This window comes from Lampris incognitus, chromosome 2, assembly GCF_029633865.1.
Source record: "Lampris incognitus isolate fLamInc1 chromosome 2, fLamInc1.hap2, whole genome shotgun sequence".
Lineage (NCBI taxonomy): Eukaryota > Metazoa > Chordata > Actinopteri > Lampriformes > Lampridae > Lampris > Lampris incognitus.
In genome coordinates, this window is record NC_079212.1 from 92,644,787 (window position 1) to 92,661,828 (window position 17,042).

The 17,042-nt window shown below is 46.2% G+C and overlaps 2 protein-coding genes across 12 annotated transcripts in view; one reads left to right on the forward strand and one right to left on the reverse strand.

Moving 5' to 3' along the window:
* Positions 1–3,029: 3,029 nt before the first annotated feature.
* mfap2 (microfibril associated protein 2) lies at positions 3,030–8,526 on the forward strand. 2 transcript variants are annotated; one of them, XM_056273181.1, is made up of 9 exons: positions 3,030–3,117; positions 5,122–5,183; positions 5,542–5,589; positions 6,000–6,026; positions 6,155–6,229; positions 6,817–6,858; positions 6,981–7,068; positions 7,176–7,249; positions 7,366–8,525. In XM_056273181.1, the coding sequence occupies exons 2-9, from the start codon at positions 5,153–5,155 to the stop codon at positions 7,467–7,469; spliced, it is 489 nt and encodes a 162-aa protein (XP_056129156.1). In that variant the 5' UTR covers positions 3,030–3,117; positions 5,122–5,152; the 3' UTR covers positions 7,470–8,525. The 2 variants fall into 2 exon arrangements, with proteins under 2 accessions (XP_056129156.1, XP_056129157.1); XM_056273182.1 differs by lacking the exon at positions 3,030–3,117 and adding an exon at positions 4,687–4,747 and having other exon boundaries at positions 7,366–8,526.
* A 122-nt stretch (positions 8,527–8,648) lies between these two features.
* LOC130106879 (rootletin-like) overlaps positions 8,649–17,042 on the reverse strand; it is a 54,720-nt gene continuing 46,326 nt past the window's right edge. For 9 of the 10 annotated variants that reach the window (XM_056273174.1, XM_056273180.1, XM_056273172.1 and 6 more), the window contains 4 exons: positions 16,963–17,042; positions 15,457–15,588; positions 12,690–12,863; positions 8,797–9,775 (listed from right to left, as the gene is read on the reverse strand). The exon at positions 16,963–17,042 is cut by the window's right edge and continues 121 nt beyond it. In XM_056273174.1, the coding sequence (XP_056129149.1) occupies positions 9,689–9,775; positions 12,690–12,863; positions 15,457–15,588; positions 16,963–17,042 (473 nt within the window). In that variant the 3' untranslated portion in view covers positions 8,797–9,688. Of the gene's footprint in view, positions 8,748–8,796; positions 9,776–12,689; positions 12,864–15,456; positions 15,589–16,962 lie in introns of those variants that run through there. The other variant, XR_008809776.1, reaches the window with a different exon arrangement.

The window sequence follows — 17,042 nt, forward strand, 5'->3', positions numbered from 1 at the left end:
TCTCATTCACGCATAAGTATTCCGTCTTTCTCCTACTGACTTTCATTCCTCTTCTCTCCAGTGCATACCTCCACCTCTCCAGGCTCTCCTCAACCTGTACCCTACTCTCGCTACAGATCACAATGTCATCCGCGAACATCATCGTCCATGGAGACTCCTGCCTGATCTTGTCCGTCAACCTGTCCATCACCATTGCAAACAAGAAAGGGCTCAGAGCCGATCCTTGATGTAATCCCACCTCCACCTTGAACCCATCTGTCATTCCAACCACACACCTCACCATTGTCACACTTCCCTCATACGTATCCTGCACCACTCCTACATACTTCTCTGCAACTCCTGACTTCCTCATACAATACCGCACCTCCTCTCTCGGCACTCTGTTATAAGCTTTCTCTAAATCTACAAAGACACAATGCAACTCTTTCTGGCCTTCTCTATACTTCTCAATCAACATTCTCAAAGCAAACATCGCATCTGTGGTGCTCTTTCGTGGCATGAAACCATACTGCTGCTGCTGATCATCACCTCTCCTCCTCTTAACCTAGCTTCTATTACTCTTTCCCATATCTTCATGCTGTGACTGATCAACTTTATACCTCTGTAGTTGTTACAGTTCTGCACATCGCCCTTGTTCTTGAAAATCGGTACCAGTATGCTTCTTCTCCACTCCTCAGGCATCCTCTCACTTTCCAAGATTGTGTTAAACAATCTAGTTAAAAACTCCACTGCCATCTCTCCTAAACATCTCCATGCCTCCACAGCTATGTCATCAGGACCAACTGCCTTTCCATTCTTCATCCTCTTCATAGCTGCCCTCACTTCCTCCTTGCTAATCCGCTGAACTTCCTGATTCACTATCCCTACATCATCCAACCTTCTCTCTCTCTCATTTTCTTCATTCATCAGCCCCTCAAAGTATTCCTTCCACCTTCTTAGCACACTCTCCTCGCTTGTCAGCACATTTCCATCTCTTATCCTTGATTGCCCTAACTTGCTGCACATCCTTTGCAGCTTGGTCCCTCTGTCTAGACAATCGGTACAAGTCCTTTTCTCCTTCCTTAGTGTCTAATCTGTCATACAACTCACCATACGCCTTTTCCTTTGCCACCTCTCTCTTTGCTTTATGCTGCATCTCCTTGTACTCCTGTCTACTTTCTTCATCTCTCTTACTATCCCACTTCTTCTTTGCCAACCTTTTCCTCTGTATAATTTGCTGTACTTCCTCATTCCACCACCAAGTCTCCTTGTCTTCCTTTCTCTGTCCTGATGACACACCAAGTACCTTCCTAGCTGTCTCCCTCACTATTTCTGCAGTGGTTGTCCAGCCATCTGGCAACTCTTCACTACCACCCAGTGCCTGTCTTAACTCCTGCCTGAACTCCACACAACAGTCTTCCTTCTTCAACTTCCATTTGATCTTCGGCTGTGTCTTCACTCGCTTCCTCTTCTTGGTCTCCAAAGTCATCCTACAGACCACCATCCGATGCTGCCTAGCTACGTTCTCCCCTGTCACCACCTTGCAGTCTCCAATCCCTTGTAGAGGGCGCCTTCTATATAAGATATAGTCCACCTGTGTGCACTTTCCTCCACTCTTGTACGTCACCCTGTGTTCCTCCCTCTTCTTGAAATATGTATTCACCACAGCCATTTCCATCCTTTTCGCAAAATCGACCACCATCTGTCCTTCCACATTTCTCTTCTTGACTCCATAACTTCCCATCACCTCCTCATCACCTCTGTTCCCTTCACCAACATGTCCATTGAAGTCCGCTCCAATCACCACTCTCTCCTCCTTGGGTACCCTCTCCACCATGTCGTCCAACTCACTCCAGAATTCTTCTTTCTCTTCCATCTCACACCCAACTTGCGGGGCATATGCGCTGATAACATTCAGCAATAAACCTTCAATTTCCAGCTTCATACTCATCACTCTGTCTGACACTCTCTTCACCTCCAGCACGCTCTTGACATACTCTTCCTTCAGAATTACCCCTACCCCATTACTCCTCCCATTCACACCATGGTAGAAGAGTTTGAACCCACCTCCGATACTCCTGGCCTTACTCCCCTTCCACCTGGTCTCTTGCACACACAGTATGCCTACCTTTCTTCTTTCCATCATGTCAGCCAGCTCTCTCCCTTTACCAGTCATAGTGCCAACATTCAAAGTTCCAACTCTCACCTCCACATGCCTACCCTTCCTCCTCTCTAGCTGCCTCTGGACATGCTTTCCCCCTCTCCTTCTCCTTCGCCCAACAGTAGCATAGTTTCCACCGACACCCTGCTGGTTAACAGTACCGGTGGCGGTCGTTGGTAACCCGGGCCTCGACCGATCCGGTATGTAAGTCTTATTTATGATCCGCATATTTGATTTGGCAAAGATTTTACGCCGGATGCCCTTCCTGACGCAACCCTCCCCATTTGTCCGGGCTTGGGACCGGCACTAAGGATGCACTGGCTTGTGCATCCTCAGTGGCTGGGTTCCATAATGCCATTTATCACTCACCCTAATTTAGGAACAGCTCGCCCCATTCCCCGTACTTTAATGTTCCGCGTACTGCATGTCCTCAGTGTGGCCGCTAGATGTCAGCACTGGCCCGAGTGTCCCAACTAAGGTGAGCGGGGAAAAGCCCATCCCCTGTGGTACTTAATAGGTTTAACGACCAGAAAGTTAACTACGGTACTGAAGGTTTGATACGCTTCACTGAAGATGGTTATTACAGTGCAAGTGCATCAGTGTTCTCATAAAGCAAATTATTATTCTGGAAAAAGTATTGCAATACCCAGAAACTCATTTTCTTTGCATCTCTTTTGTGGAGGCCGTAGGTTAAACCTTTAAAATTCGACTATATGGTCTGATCGCCACAAACGTAAAGATGGACAAAGGATTTAAGGGAGATGAATAAATAAAGGATAAAGAAAGAGGATGGTTTGCTTTGCAGATGAGAGCTGTAGAATACGGAGTAGTGTAGTTTAACGGGTGCGTGTGTGAGTTGGGGGGGTGTCGGTGGGTGGAGACAGAGGTGCGGGGTGGTACAATGTGGCGCTGGACTTGCAGCTCTCACTGGGTGCAAGAGATCGGGGGTTAGTCGGAGCAAAGTGAATCAAAATTAGGTAAGTTCAATTTCTTTCGCTTGCAACTTGGAATGTGTGTGTGTGGGGGGGGGGCACAATGAGAGTTACCTTAGACGCCAGTTTAAGTTTTATCAGATGTAACTTTTAATGGGTCACTGGACTCCACAGAAAGCTTAGTTGGCTTGATTTGAGCAGCATTGTTGTTGCTGGGGAGGGGGGAGGGAGGGAGGGGGGGTTCAGTTGAGGTAGTGTTGGTTTTCCGCTGCAACTTTCATTGTGTTTATTACAAAAGTCGCGCGGAGTTCAGCGGCCGGCTCGCGCCCACGATATAATGCCCATTCGTCACAATTCATGTACAGATGACAAATGTGAGCGGCGTGTCCGTCCTGCTGCAGAACTGACATGTGGTCTTGTGTTTTCATTAGAGAGATGATTCAGTAAACTGAGGGGTGGGACTTTTTTTCTTTCTTTCTTTTTTTTAACGTAGCCCGAGGTAATGGTAGTACAATGAAGTTAGTCGGGCCAACGCAAGTAAAAGCTGGCTCCGGTGGGGTGTCGGTTCGGGGGGAAGGGGTGGGTGGGTGGTGGTGGTGGCACAAAGACAATCGATTTGGATGCTTGAAAACAAAAGCCGATTTTTGAGAAAAAAAAGGGGGGGCGACAATTCATGCCCCCCCCCTCCTCCTGTCGCGTTTGTTCCCAAGAACTCACGGCTTATTTTCCTGGAGGTGGGGGGGGGGTCTCTGGGTAGAGGGAGGCATAATGTGGGGGGGCTAATGGTTCCCAGATGTGTGCTGTGAAAACATATGGTTTCCGATGGCCACCGTGATGCACACGAAGAATGTCTGAGTGCGGTCACGTGAGCGTCTGTGTATTATACGCTAAGGACGCGCGCGCGCGCGCGCACGCACACAGTGAGCGTTTTGGATACATAAGCAAAGCGCGCGCAGACGTTATTTCATGACGCTGGCCGTCCACATTACTGCCTCCGAAAAAAGCCCGCGCGCAACTGACTGATGACGTGGGCGCGCACAGGGCGCGGGAGCGCCGCAGCGGCCCGTGTGTAACGTGTGACGCGACAAGGCGACAGAAGACCGGAGCGTCCCAGTCGGCCTCCTCACCTTGTCTGCGCACCGAGTCCAGCAGCCGCTGCAGAGGCGCAGCCGCTGCACACGTTCTGAACAGTGCGGCCCGGCACCCCGGACTAAAACACGACGTTATTGGGCGATGACTGACGGACCGTTTCTCGCCATAAGGGGAAAAGCCGTAGTATCGAGACCCAACACGCTCAACAGATGAATAAATAAAGAGTGTGCTGAGACTGCCACCGAGCTGTTTCTGGAGAATGGCGTCAAGCCTCTCATGTCAGTATGGCCACATGTCATTTTGGTTTAGGACTTAACCTGAGACGCTCTTTCCCCTTGGTAGAGAAGAAGGAGGAGGAGGAGGGAGACTGGGGGGGGCTGAGGAGGAGGAGGAGGAAGAAGAGGAAATGACCAGTGAGGGCGACAGAAGGGAAATGAAAGATGTGGAGAGAGCGAGAGAGGGATATAGGAGACTAACAGGGAAGGGTGGGGTGGAGGGGTTCAACGGTTTCTTTTCCTGGAATGCGGCCCTGGGTCCGTCTGCTGCAGCGAGCTCTCCTCGCAGTGGAACGAAGCGGAGCAAAGTAGGAAAACAGAGAGATTGTTAAGGAAGACAGACGGGCCACATTCTTGCTGTCAGAGTTTTCCCCCTTTTCTGTGCTTGACTGTTTGGGGCCAGTGGAGGGGGTGGGGATGGGTGGGGATGAGAGGTGAAGGAGGGCAAGAGTGCGGGAGAGTTGTGGTGGTGGTGGTGGGGGTTTTTGGAAAGGTGATCGAGGGCAATGAGAGGGAGGGAGAGAGGGGGGGGGAGAAGAAGTGAGTTCGGGGCACCGGAGAGGAGAAGGGGAGCTAACGTCAGACAGAAACCCGAATGAACATCTCAAACTTTTTGGTGTCAGCAGGCGCTTTCCGTGTCACATTTCTTTTCATTGTATTTCTCCCATCATCCTCCCCTCAGTGCTAAAGTCAGTCTACCTCCCAGAGAGACCATGAGAGTCCTCCTTTTACTCTGCATGCCAGGTAACCGCTAAGCAAAAGTACAACTCACCACCACACGTCTTACTCATTATACAGGCAACACATATGACTTCTCAGCAGTGATCACCATGAGGCCTACAGCCAAGCAGTATCGATTAGTTTTCACAAATGCATGTTTTTCCAAGACCGTATCCTCATTTACCTTGCATGAGTTCGATACTATGGAGCGGGATATATGTTCTGGATATACCTTAAAATAGGTTTGGGAACCAGTTCCTCGAGTAAAAGGCGGAGGAACCGAGTGTAGGAAGGCTTCCTTCCTGCCATTGCTACACACGACCGAGCGAATCCCATTCCACCGCTTAAGTTTTTGCTCAGTTTTCTTTCTCGATCTCAACAGTTGTCCTCCTGGCCCAGCCCCCATACCCAGAGCAGTACCCCTTCCTGGGTAAGTTCATTAAGAGAGTGCACTGCTCCAGCGCAGCACCCGTTTGTCATCACAGCTGCACATCTGTTCACCAGGTCTTCTGGTCCTCCCTGATGTGTCACCTAGCCTCGGGGAGCACTCTGCCAGGAACCGCTGTCATAGTCTAAATAGCACCTATGGCCACTAAAGCATGCTGTTATTTGTACACAGCTTGATCATGAAGTCATGTATTGAACCGAGAGCCCTCACCATTGCATCATTTTCCCCAGTTTTGGCAAGCAGGTGGTTTCGGTTTATTTGGTGGAGTGTTTTATGCTTGCGGGGCCATGTTGGAGTGAAACTGTAGAGGTAATTACTTTCATAATGTTGCTCTCATGAAGACCTTTTTTTTTCTTCTTTCCTTTCCCCTTCTGCAAATCTGTGCTTCACAGAGGACTATGGCCCTGACTATTTTCCAGGTGAGATGTGATGTTTGCTTTCATAGACTTGAAGTATTGCACAGTTTGGAGAAATAATAGCTGTCACAGTTAGATATTTATTTGTCCAAAGAGGCTCTCTCATTCTCTTTCTGTCCGTTTAAACCCAGACACTCCTGAACCTCTTGATGCTACGTTTCAGCAGCAGGTTCAGCTGGACCCTGCAGTGCTTCAACAACAGTCAGGTATCTAGACATTTCATATATCTAGCTATATATATACATATATATACATATATATATATACATATATATATATATATATAGAGATGTAAGAAAAAAAACGTTTAATACTACATCTATATTGATAGTCCGCTCATTTGTTGAGCACTTTTATCAACACCCCTGACGGTTTCCGAAAAGAAAACCCCGCTATATGTGTGTGTGTGTGTATTTTTTGAATATATTTATTATATTAATATATTTTATATATGTGTATATATTTTTATTTATTAGATATATATTTTATATATGTATACATATATTTAATAATATATTTATTATATTAATATATTTTATATTTTTATTTATTAGATTTATATTTTATAATGTATATATATTTAATAATATATTTATTATATTAATATATTTCATGTGTATATATTTGTAATTATTATATTTTATATATGTATACATTTTTAATAATATATTTATTATATTTTAGTTATGTATATTATTATATATATTTATTGTATATTTATTATGGGTTGACCAAATAAAACATTATTCTTTGGGTTTTTTTAGCCGGTATCTACCACTTCTGTGCTTTTCAGAGTCCGAGCTGGAGACCGAGCCCACTGAGCCTGGCCCTCTCGGTAAGAATGTTTGGGAGAGAGGGAAAAAGACGGCTTCATTTTCAGTAAAGAGCGTTCTTTCTGCAGTGCATGTGGGGGTTTTAGTAGAAAACGGTTTGACATGTTAGTTTGGTAACCTGCAGATTGCAGAGAGGAGCAGTACCCCTGCACCAGACTCTACTCCGTCCACAAACCGTGCAAGCAGTGTCTGAACAGCCTTTGCTTCTACAGGTAGGTGACATCTGATGGGACTTGAGGACTTTTCCTGACACTGCTACTTCAGCCTCTCACTCTGAGTGACGCCTCTTTTTTTGCTTGTTCTGTTTTTCCTAACCCAGTTTGCGACGGGTGTACGTCATCAACAAGGAGGTTTGCGTAAGAACCGTGTGTGCACATGAAGAGCTGCTCAGAGGTGGGTTTGCGTAACGCTGCCAGTTCATACAGCATCTGATAAAGCAAACAAAACCACGCCGGAGACATGTGTTTCATGCCTAACACCCATCCGCTCTCCACCATTCCTCCGTGCAGCGGACCTGTGCCGGGACCAGTTCTCCCGTTGCGGCGTGGTGGCGGTGAGCGGCCAGTGCAGCTCAGTAGGAAGCAGCTGTGGGAAGAGCTGCGGCGGTTGCTGATCAGACATGGGAGGACGCCCCAGTGGTGGGGTGGGAGGGGGGGGGGACTTGCCCAGATACTGCCACATCTCTACCACCCAGCCTTGCCCCCCTCTACCCACATCCCCAACCGCCCCTCCGCCCATCACCTCCAGTAGCCTCACCTGACCTTTCCTATAACCCACAATCCTCCTGTGAAAACACAACTTCTCTATGTTGCTCTAGTTGACTTTGCGGTGGCAGAGCAGTAGATCATGTGTGTATGGATAAATATAATCAATGATGACTGTAAAATTCACTGGTGCTATACAATGAATATCACACTGGTGCTAAAAAAAAACGGAGCTAAACGATTAGAGGTGCACATAAAACTCATGAAGAGAAAGTTTTATACTTTTTTTGGCATATTGAATTGTATTAATCTTTTTTTTTTTTGTTGCTGTGTTTGTGGTTATTTTACTGTACTCATTTGTTGAAAAGCAGACATAGTCATAACCAACTCATCCATGATGGCCACTGCGCACTGATGTCAAGACACATAACCAGTACGTGGTCTCCAATACGTGGCGGTCGGTAGTCTCACCGTTGGCCGAGAGGTAAAAGATCCCGGAACACGCGTGGCGAGGTGTGTGGCGTGACCTCGGTTCATGCACTGCTGCCTGTGCTTAAGTGTCAGAGCAGAAATTTGTACACGTTCATCTTCAAGTGGCAACAAGTGCTTAGAGAGGGCATCTCCCAAAACGGCCTCTGTACTACTGCTTTGTAAAACTGACACTATACAAAGACTGAGAAAAAGAAATAAACTTTTTTACTACGACCTCACTGGTGGGATGAATTCATGAATAACCAAAGCCACACACCGACTGTTGTGCTAGAACTGCAGCCCCCAAAAAAGTCTTATGAAATGTATTCATGGGCATCCGGGTGGCGTGGCAGTCTATTCCGTTGCCTACCGACGTGGGGCTCGCCGGTTCGAATCCCTGTGTTGCCTCCGGCTTGGTCGGGCGTCCCTACAGACGCCATTGGCCATTTCTGCGGGTGGGAAGTGGGTATGTGTCCTGGTCGCTGCACTAGCGCCTCCTCTGGTCAGTCGGAGCGCCTGACTGGGGGGAATAGCTTCTCCCACGCACTACGCCCCCACTGGCGAAACTCCTCACTGTCAGGTGAGAAGAAGCGGCTGGCGACTCCACATGTATGGGAGGAGGCATGTGGTAGTACTGCAGCCCTCCCCGGATCGGCGGAGGGGGTGGAGCAACGACCGGGACGGCTCGGAAGAGTGGGGTAATTGGCTGGGTACAACTGAGGAGAGAAAGAGGGGAAAATAAAAACAAAACAAAACGTATTCATGCAAGACAGACATTTGTTTATTCCGTTGCAAATGAATGGGGTCCATGTGTATCCTCTGTAGTCATACAATTATCGTTTACGATGACATCTTCGTCTACGTGAGCTGTGATTTGTAATGAGTATACTCATAAATCCCTACAAACACACACCCTGGAGGTTCACCTCGGCAGGGAAACACAGAACCGACCGCCGTCCCTGCCCGGGCGCTTACGTAACCGTATGTAAATGTCATTCCCCCTGACATTTTAGTGAATTCTCCACAAGTCACTCGAGGGGGGGGGGGGGGACGACGACACAGAGCCGCTCCTTCATGTGGCTGGCCGGTCTGTTTCCCGGCGCTGGTGTGTTTAGTGAAAGCCTCCCTTTGTGTCCTCGAACTGTTAAGTATGAACACGAAAAGAACAAAGGCCAATTGCAAACTGGCAGCGCCGCGGTTCTCATTCCTGCACTACATCCAGATTCTGTCTGGAGGACAATCCTGTGGTGACTCCAGTTTCTTTTTTAAATAAGAGAAGTCATGGAAGATGTTGAGCAACGGTCCACTAAGCCATGGCTGCCGGCCATCAGCAGACTGCCTGTATTTACACTGCAGCACTCCTTATTTGCAAACTACATTCCTCCCCTTCTGCCCCATTGTGTGCTTATCTGTATTTTACAAGTAAACATTTTCACTGAAAAAACAAAACACAACAGCATAGCACTGTTCTAACTACAGTGGTGCACATTTCTCTTTCACCCATCACACAGATCCCATATTCGCCGTAGCGCTCCTCACCAGGATGGTTGCTTGGTGAAGGGCATTAGTGTTACAAGGACCTGTCTGGAGTTGGCACATAGTAAGTGCTGGCGTACTTCTGGACATGTGCTCTTGGTAACTGGTGGGATGACGTCCCTCAGTTTCCTACAGACAGTAAGGAGGAGGGCTGCAAGGGCTGCTTGCGTTTTATCTCCTGCTGCAGCTGCTCCTTCAGGGTGGACACCTGCAGTACGGCCAGGAGGTAAAGAAAGGTTTTTATACCCGACAAATATAAGGCATGGGACATTATTAGATGAAGAGGACAGCTGAGAAAATAATGTGCACATCCAACCCAAGCTGGGCACAGGTGCAGGACAAATGGAAAAAATAGTAGTCGGAGAAGGAAAAGATGCCCGCACGCTGATTTAAAAGTTTAACTGCATTTATATATATATATATATATATATATATATATATATATATATATATATATATATATACACTACCGTTCAAAAGTTTGGGATCACCCAAACAATTTTGTGTTTTCCATGAAAAGTCACACTTATTCACCACCATATGTTGTGAAATGAATAGAAAATAGAGTCAAGACATTGACAAGGTTAGAAATAATGATTTGTATTTGAAATAAGATTTTTTTTACATCAAACTCTGCTTTCGTCAAAGAATCCTCCATTTGCAGCAATTACAGCATTGTAGACCTTTGGCATTCTAGCTGTTAATTTGTTGAGGTAATCTGGAGAAATTGCACCCCATGCTTCCAGAAGCAGCTCCCACAAGTTGGATTGGTTGGATGGGCACTTCTTGCGTACCATACGGTCAAGCTGCTCCCACAACAGCTCAATGGGGTTCAGATCTGGTGACTGCGCTGGCCACTCCATTACCGATAGAATACCAGCTGCCTGCTTCTGCTCTAAATAGTTCTTGCACAATTTGGAGGTGTGTTTAGGGTCATTGTCCTGTTGTAGGATGAAATTGGCTCCAATCAAGCGCTGTCCACTGGGTATGGCATGGCGTTGCAAAATGGAGTGATAGCCTTCCTTATTCAGAATCCCTTTTACCCTGTACAAATCTCCCACCTTACCAGCACCAAAGCAACCCCAGACCATCACATTACCTCCACCATGCTTAACAGATGGCGTCAGGCATTCTTCCAGCATCTTTTCATTTGTTCTGCATCTCACAAACGTTCTTCTTTGTGATCCAAACACCTCAAACTTGGATTCATCCGTCCACAACACTTTTTTCCAGTCTTCCTCTGTCCAATGTCTGTGTTCTTTTGCCCATCTTAATCTTTTTCTTTTATTGGTCAGTCTCAGATATGGCTTTTTCTTTGCCACTCTGCCCTGAAGCCCAGAATCCCGCAGCCGCCTCTTCACTGTAGATGTTGACACTGGTGTTTTGCGGGTACTATTTAATGAAGATGCCAGTTGGGGACCTGTGAGGCGTCTGTTTCTCAAACTAGAGACTCTAATGTACTTATCCTCTTGCTCAGTTGTGCAACGCGGCCTCCCACTTCTTTTTCTACTCTGGTTAGAGCCTGTTTGTGCTGTCCTCTGAAGGGAGTAGTACACACCGGTGTAGGAAATCTTCAATTTCTTAGCAATTTCTCACATGGAATAGCCTTCATTTCTAAGAACAAGAATAGACTGTCGAGTTTCCGATGAAAGTTCTCTTTTTCTGGCCATTTTGAGCGTTTAATTGACCCCACAAATGTGATGCTCCAGAAACTCAATCTGCTCAAAGGAAGGTCAGTTTTGTAGCTTCTGTACCGAGCTAAACTGTTTTCAGATGTGTGAACATGATTGCACAAGGGTTTTCTAATCATCAATTAGCCTTCTGAGCCAATGAGCAAACACATTGTACCATTAGAACACTGGAGTGATAGTTGCTTGAAATGGGCCTCTATACACCTATGTAGATATTGCACCAAAAACCAGACATTTGCAGCTAGAATAGTCATTTACCACATTAGCAATGTATAGAGTGTATTTCTTTAAAGTTAAGACTAGTTTAAAGTTATCTTCATTGAACAGTACAGTGCTTTTCCTTCAAAAATATGGACATTTCAATGTGATCCCAAACTTTTGAACGGTAGTGTATATATATATATATATATATATATATATATATATATATATATATATATACACACACACATACATACATATATTTATGTATACACATGTAGACAGGAAGTGATGTCATACTCCCTGTCACATGATATGACCTGAAACTAGACAGAACTATACACATCCCATGGTATGGTTCACATATCCTATGGTATCCTACCACCCATCCATCCATTATCCAAACTGCTTATCCTTCCTCAGGGTGGTGGGATGCTGGAGCCTATCCCAGCAGTCATTGGGCGGCAGGCAGGGAGACACCTTGGACAGGTCGCCAGTCCATCACAGGGCCGACACACACACATACACATACATTCACACCAAGGGACAATTTAGTACGGCCGAGTCACCTGACCTGCATGTCTTTGGACTGTGGGAGGAAACCGTAGGAAACCCACACAGACACGGGGGAGAACTCCACACAGAGGACGACCCGGGATGACCCCCAAGGTTGGACTACCCCCAGGCTCGAACCCAGGACCTTCGTGCCGTGAGGCGACCACGTTAACCACCGTGCTGCCCCTGGTATCCTACCATATCCTATGGTATTCATGAATACCATAGGATATGTACAGGTTTTTCTAGTTTTAGGTCATATCATGGGACAGTGAGTAATGAAGTCACTTCGTGTCTACACACACACACACACACCCAGTATTTCCTTCACATGGCTGTTTAACCGATGAAAACCAGTGATGGTCAAAACGTTGCAAATATATCATGAAACAATTCAGTTTGGGAGCATTTGAACCAATTTTGAAACAATTCAGTTGTTTCAAAATTGTTTCAAACCAAAAATTGTTTCAAAATTGTTTCAAACCAATTTTGAAACAATTCAGTTTGGGAGCATTTGAATCAGTGTGCAGACACGTTTTCCTTTTCTACATTATAAGTTGAAGACACGGTCACCACCTCTTTTTTTAAAAGGCCACATCGAAAAGTGATGGCGCACAAAGAGCAGATATAAAGTGGACTGGGGAGGCTCCTACGAGACATCGAACGTGTCTGCACCTGTTCCTCGAAGCCTTTGACCCGCTGGCGGTGGGCTCGCTCTCTGGCGTTAAGGGTCCGCTCCATTTCCCTGTAGTTGGCCCTCAGCCTCTCCGCCTCGCGCTGGGCCTCGTCACACTGCCTCGCCGAGCTCTCACACACACTGTGCGACTTCTCCATGTCCACCAGCTGAGTCTACTCGCAAAACAAACACACACACACACACACACACACACACACACACACACACACACACACACACACAGACAAACAGACACACACACACACAGATGGCGGAAGACATGGAGATGAAGGAGATCAAGCATTAGGAGTATGACAAGCTTCTTTGAAATCAAAGATGGCAGGATAAGAAAAGGTCAGGAGAGGAGTCATGGAGTCATGGAGACAGTGTAGTTACACAGGATATTTATGTTTCACAGACTGTAAACTGTTTGTCTGCAGGAACTAGCATGGTGAATATAAACATCTCGCAGGTATATAAAATGGCTGAAGTAGGCTCTCTGACAAACGGATGTCCGCAGCGTCCGGGTAGTGGCCTATTCCGTTGCCTACCAACACAGGGCACGCCAGTTTGAATCCCCGTGTTACCTCCGGCGTGGTCAGGCGTCCCTACAGACACCAATTGGCCGTGTCTGCGGGTGGGGAGCCGGATGTGGGTGTGTCCTGGTCGCTGCACTAGCGCCCCCCTCTGGTCGGTCGGCGCGCTTGTTCGGGGGGGAGGAGGAGGGAACTGGGGGGGGGGGGGAGTAGCGTGATCCTCCCATGTGCTACATCCCCCTGGCGAAACTCCTCACTGTCAGGTGAAAAGAAGCGGCTGGCGACTGCACATGTATCGGAGGAGGCATGTGGTAGTCTGCAGCCCTCCCCGGATCAGCAGAGGGGATGGAGCAGTGACTGGGACGGTTCGGAAGAGTGGGGTAATTTGGCCGGGTAGAATTGGGGAAAAAAAAGGGAATTTTTTAAAATTAATTAATTAGTTAACGATGTCCTTAAGTATTTAGGTTTTGGCCCCCTTTGAAATGGTGTGAAGTGTAGAAAGTCCACTTGAACGAGGAGGACCAGATAAATAATATAACCATGCAGAGGCCCCATAGTGCTTTTTGAATGCAATTCCCATTTCAGGGTACTCAGAAGTATTTGGATGAATACAGGCTACATTGTATAAATTAGGCAGTTCATGTGCATAGCTTAAAGTGTGCGCTGAGTTTTAGGCGTCTGGAAGCTGAACATCCCCAGATTGCGGTGAAATGATGATGACTGCAACCTCATTGGCAGGGTCTTCCTCCAAACCTCCCCATATTTACCCTGTGCATATGCGGCTGTGATTGTACTTGGCTTTAAAGGTACTCTGAAGCCCGCTGCAGTGTGGCCGACAGACAGCAGAAGAGGAAACCGGATCCGAGCTATCGAATGAGGAGCAAGTCGCCACGCTCCTGCAGAACTTAAAAATAGAGGTTAATAACTTCTGAACCTCTGAATCCTTTATGGTACTCCACATTGCTTTCTCTACCCGCTTCTTTCTTGTATCTCTGTGCTACAGCTACATGGTACTGGTTTAACAGAGTCAAGCTGTACCAGCTTGATTAAATCTTCTTCTCTAAATTATTACTGGAACAGCATCTCGTTATATCGCAGGCCCCGATCATTGACTTTTTTAAACTCGGGATTCGGCTGTTGTGCGTCCTTTTCGAAGTCTCCTGAACGAGGGAGTAAAAAAAAAAAAGAGCATTTGGGGGAAAAATGAACAAAAGCAAAACAATTCTCAACTGCTCGAGACTTCTCGGTGTCTAACAGAGAGCAGATGTATCCAGGGTTGGGGGCCCGAAGGCTCGTTGGCCACATCCATTTTGTAATGATTGCAACCCGCTTACAAATGGGGCTACGTTGAGCTAAAAGGACCCCCCCCAGAGTTTCAGAAACAATATAAAAAGGAGCTTTTTTTGGAAGGGGGGGGCTGTAATAAATACAGAGGAATGTCAAATAAATCTCCTATGCTAACAATGTATTAAGTGGCTGAGTCACCACATGAGACTTGTAGCTGCTGCGCTCAAGCGAGTCTTATCTTTTAGCAGCGTCACACACCGACAGCTTTTCAGTCGAACTCCCTGGACAGTATGCCGTCTTCCATCTAATGTTACCCAACCCTTCTTTCCTCGGGGGCTGTCAGTGCAGAAACAGACTCGAACAAGCTAGTCATTTGAGTGGAAGTTATGTGTGGTTTTGAGAAGCGAAAAGCAAAGAATTTACGGACCACACAAGCACATAAAGTCTATTCTATGGAACATATTCAGCGTATTAAAGGCAATTTTCTTGTTTAAAAGCATGCACGTCTGGCTGTGTTCTTCCCCCAACAAGTGTGATTGGGTCCAGGCAATCCGGTCCACACACTCCCGGAGCCATCACCGCACCAGAATAGGAGTGAAAACAGCAACTAAGAAAACACATGCCACCGAAATGGCAAACAGATCAGCGTGGTCGGGAATCACACCTCTATCGTTATTTGGCTCCTCGTGCCGTTTGGGTTTTGACCCTATTCTCACCATGCAGGCTCGATGATACGAAAAGTCAATGAATCTTTTTGCAGTGTTTCTGGACGATCTTAAACATATCAATATTTCCGTTGGCTTTGGACATTGGCAAGTTAGTCTGTCTTGCAATAGTATTCAAATTGTTCTCCTGGTTCTTATGTAACTGTCCACTGGTCACTGTTTGGGAGAATGTGTACATGCCAGCATTTCTATGGAAACCTGTGCAACCCCCTGCCCACCTGTAGCTGCACTATCTGCTCCTGTGCTTCCTGCAGCTCTTGCTCTGTGGTGGTGAGAGAGCGATCCAAGCGGCTCTTCTCGGCAGAAAGGCGCATGCTGCCCTCCTCTGTCTTCAGCTTCTGACGTTCAACCTACCATGACACAGAGTGATAAACATAAACTAAAACCAGTGACAAATACACTACCGTTCAAAAGTTTGGGATCACCCAAACAATTTTGTGTTTTCCATGAAAAGTCACACTTATTCACCACCATATGTTGTGAAATGAATAGAAAATAGAGTCAAGACATTGACAAGGTTAGAAATAATGATTTGTATTTGAAATAAGATTTTTTTTACATCAAACTTTGCTTTCGTCAAAGAATCCTCCATTTGCAGCAATTACAGCATTGCAGACCTTTGGCATTCTAGCTGTTAATTTGTTGAGGTAATCTGGAGAAATTGCACCCCACGCTTCCAGAAGCAGCTCCCACAAGTTGGATTGGTTGGATGGGCACTTCTTTGAGCAGATTGAGTTTCTGGAGCATCACATTTGTGGGGTCAATTAAACGCTCAAAATGGCCAGAAAAAGAGAACTTTCATCTGAAACTCGACAGTCTATTCTTGTTCTTAGAAATGAAGGCTATTCCATGCGAGAAATTGCTAAGAAATTGAAGATTTCCTACACCGGTGTGTACTACTCCCTTCAGAGGACAGCACAAACAGGCTCTAACCAGAGTAGAAAAAGAAGTGGGAGGCCGCGTTGCACAACTGAGCAAGAAGATAAGTACATTAGAGTCTCTAGTTTGAGAAACAGACGCCTCACAGGTCCCCAACTGGCATCTTCATTAAATAGTACCTGTTAGAGCCTGTTTGTGCTGTCCTCTGAAGGGAGTAGTACACACCGGTGTAGGAAATCTTCAATTTCTTAGCAATTTCTCGCATGGAATAGCCTTCATTTCTAAGAACAAGAATAGACTGTCGAGTTTCAGATGAAAGTTCTCTTTTTCTGGCCATTTTGAGCGTTTAATTGACCCCACAAATGTGATGCTCCAGAAACTCAATCTGCTCAAAGAAGTGCCCATCCAACCAATCCAACTTGTGGGAGCTGCTTCTGGAAGCGTGGGGTGCAATTTCTCCAGATTACCTCAACAAATTAACAGCTAGAATGCCAAAGGTCTGCAATGCTGTAATTGCTGCAAATGGAGGATTCTTTGACGAAAGCAAAGTTTGATGTAAAAAAAATCTTATTTCAAATACAAATCATTATTTCTAACCTTGTCAATGTCTTGACTCTATTTTCTATTCATTTCACAACATATGGTGGTGAATAAGTGTGACTTTTCATGGAAAACACAAAATTGTTTGGGTGATCCCAAACTTTTGAACGGTAGTGTATATAACCAGTGCAACACAGAGAACAGCTGAACATGAGGAGGTGCTGCCAGATGAGGCATATTTATGTATATGTACTGTCTATACAGTAATGCACCGTACATATACAGGTCCTGATGCCAGGGTTTACCTTATCCAGTGTATTTCTCAGTGCATTTTTGTCTTTCTCCAGTCTGATGGCCTGTCTCTCTGCATCCCTCTTCTCGGTCT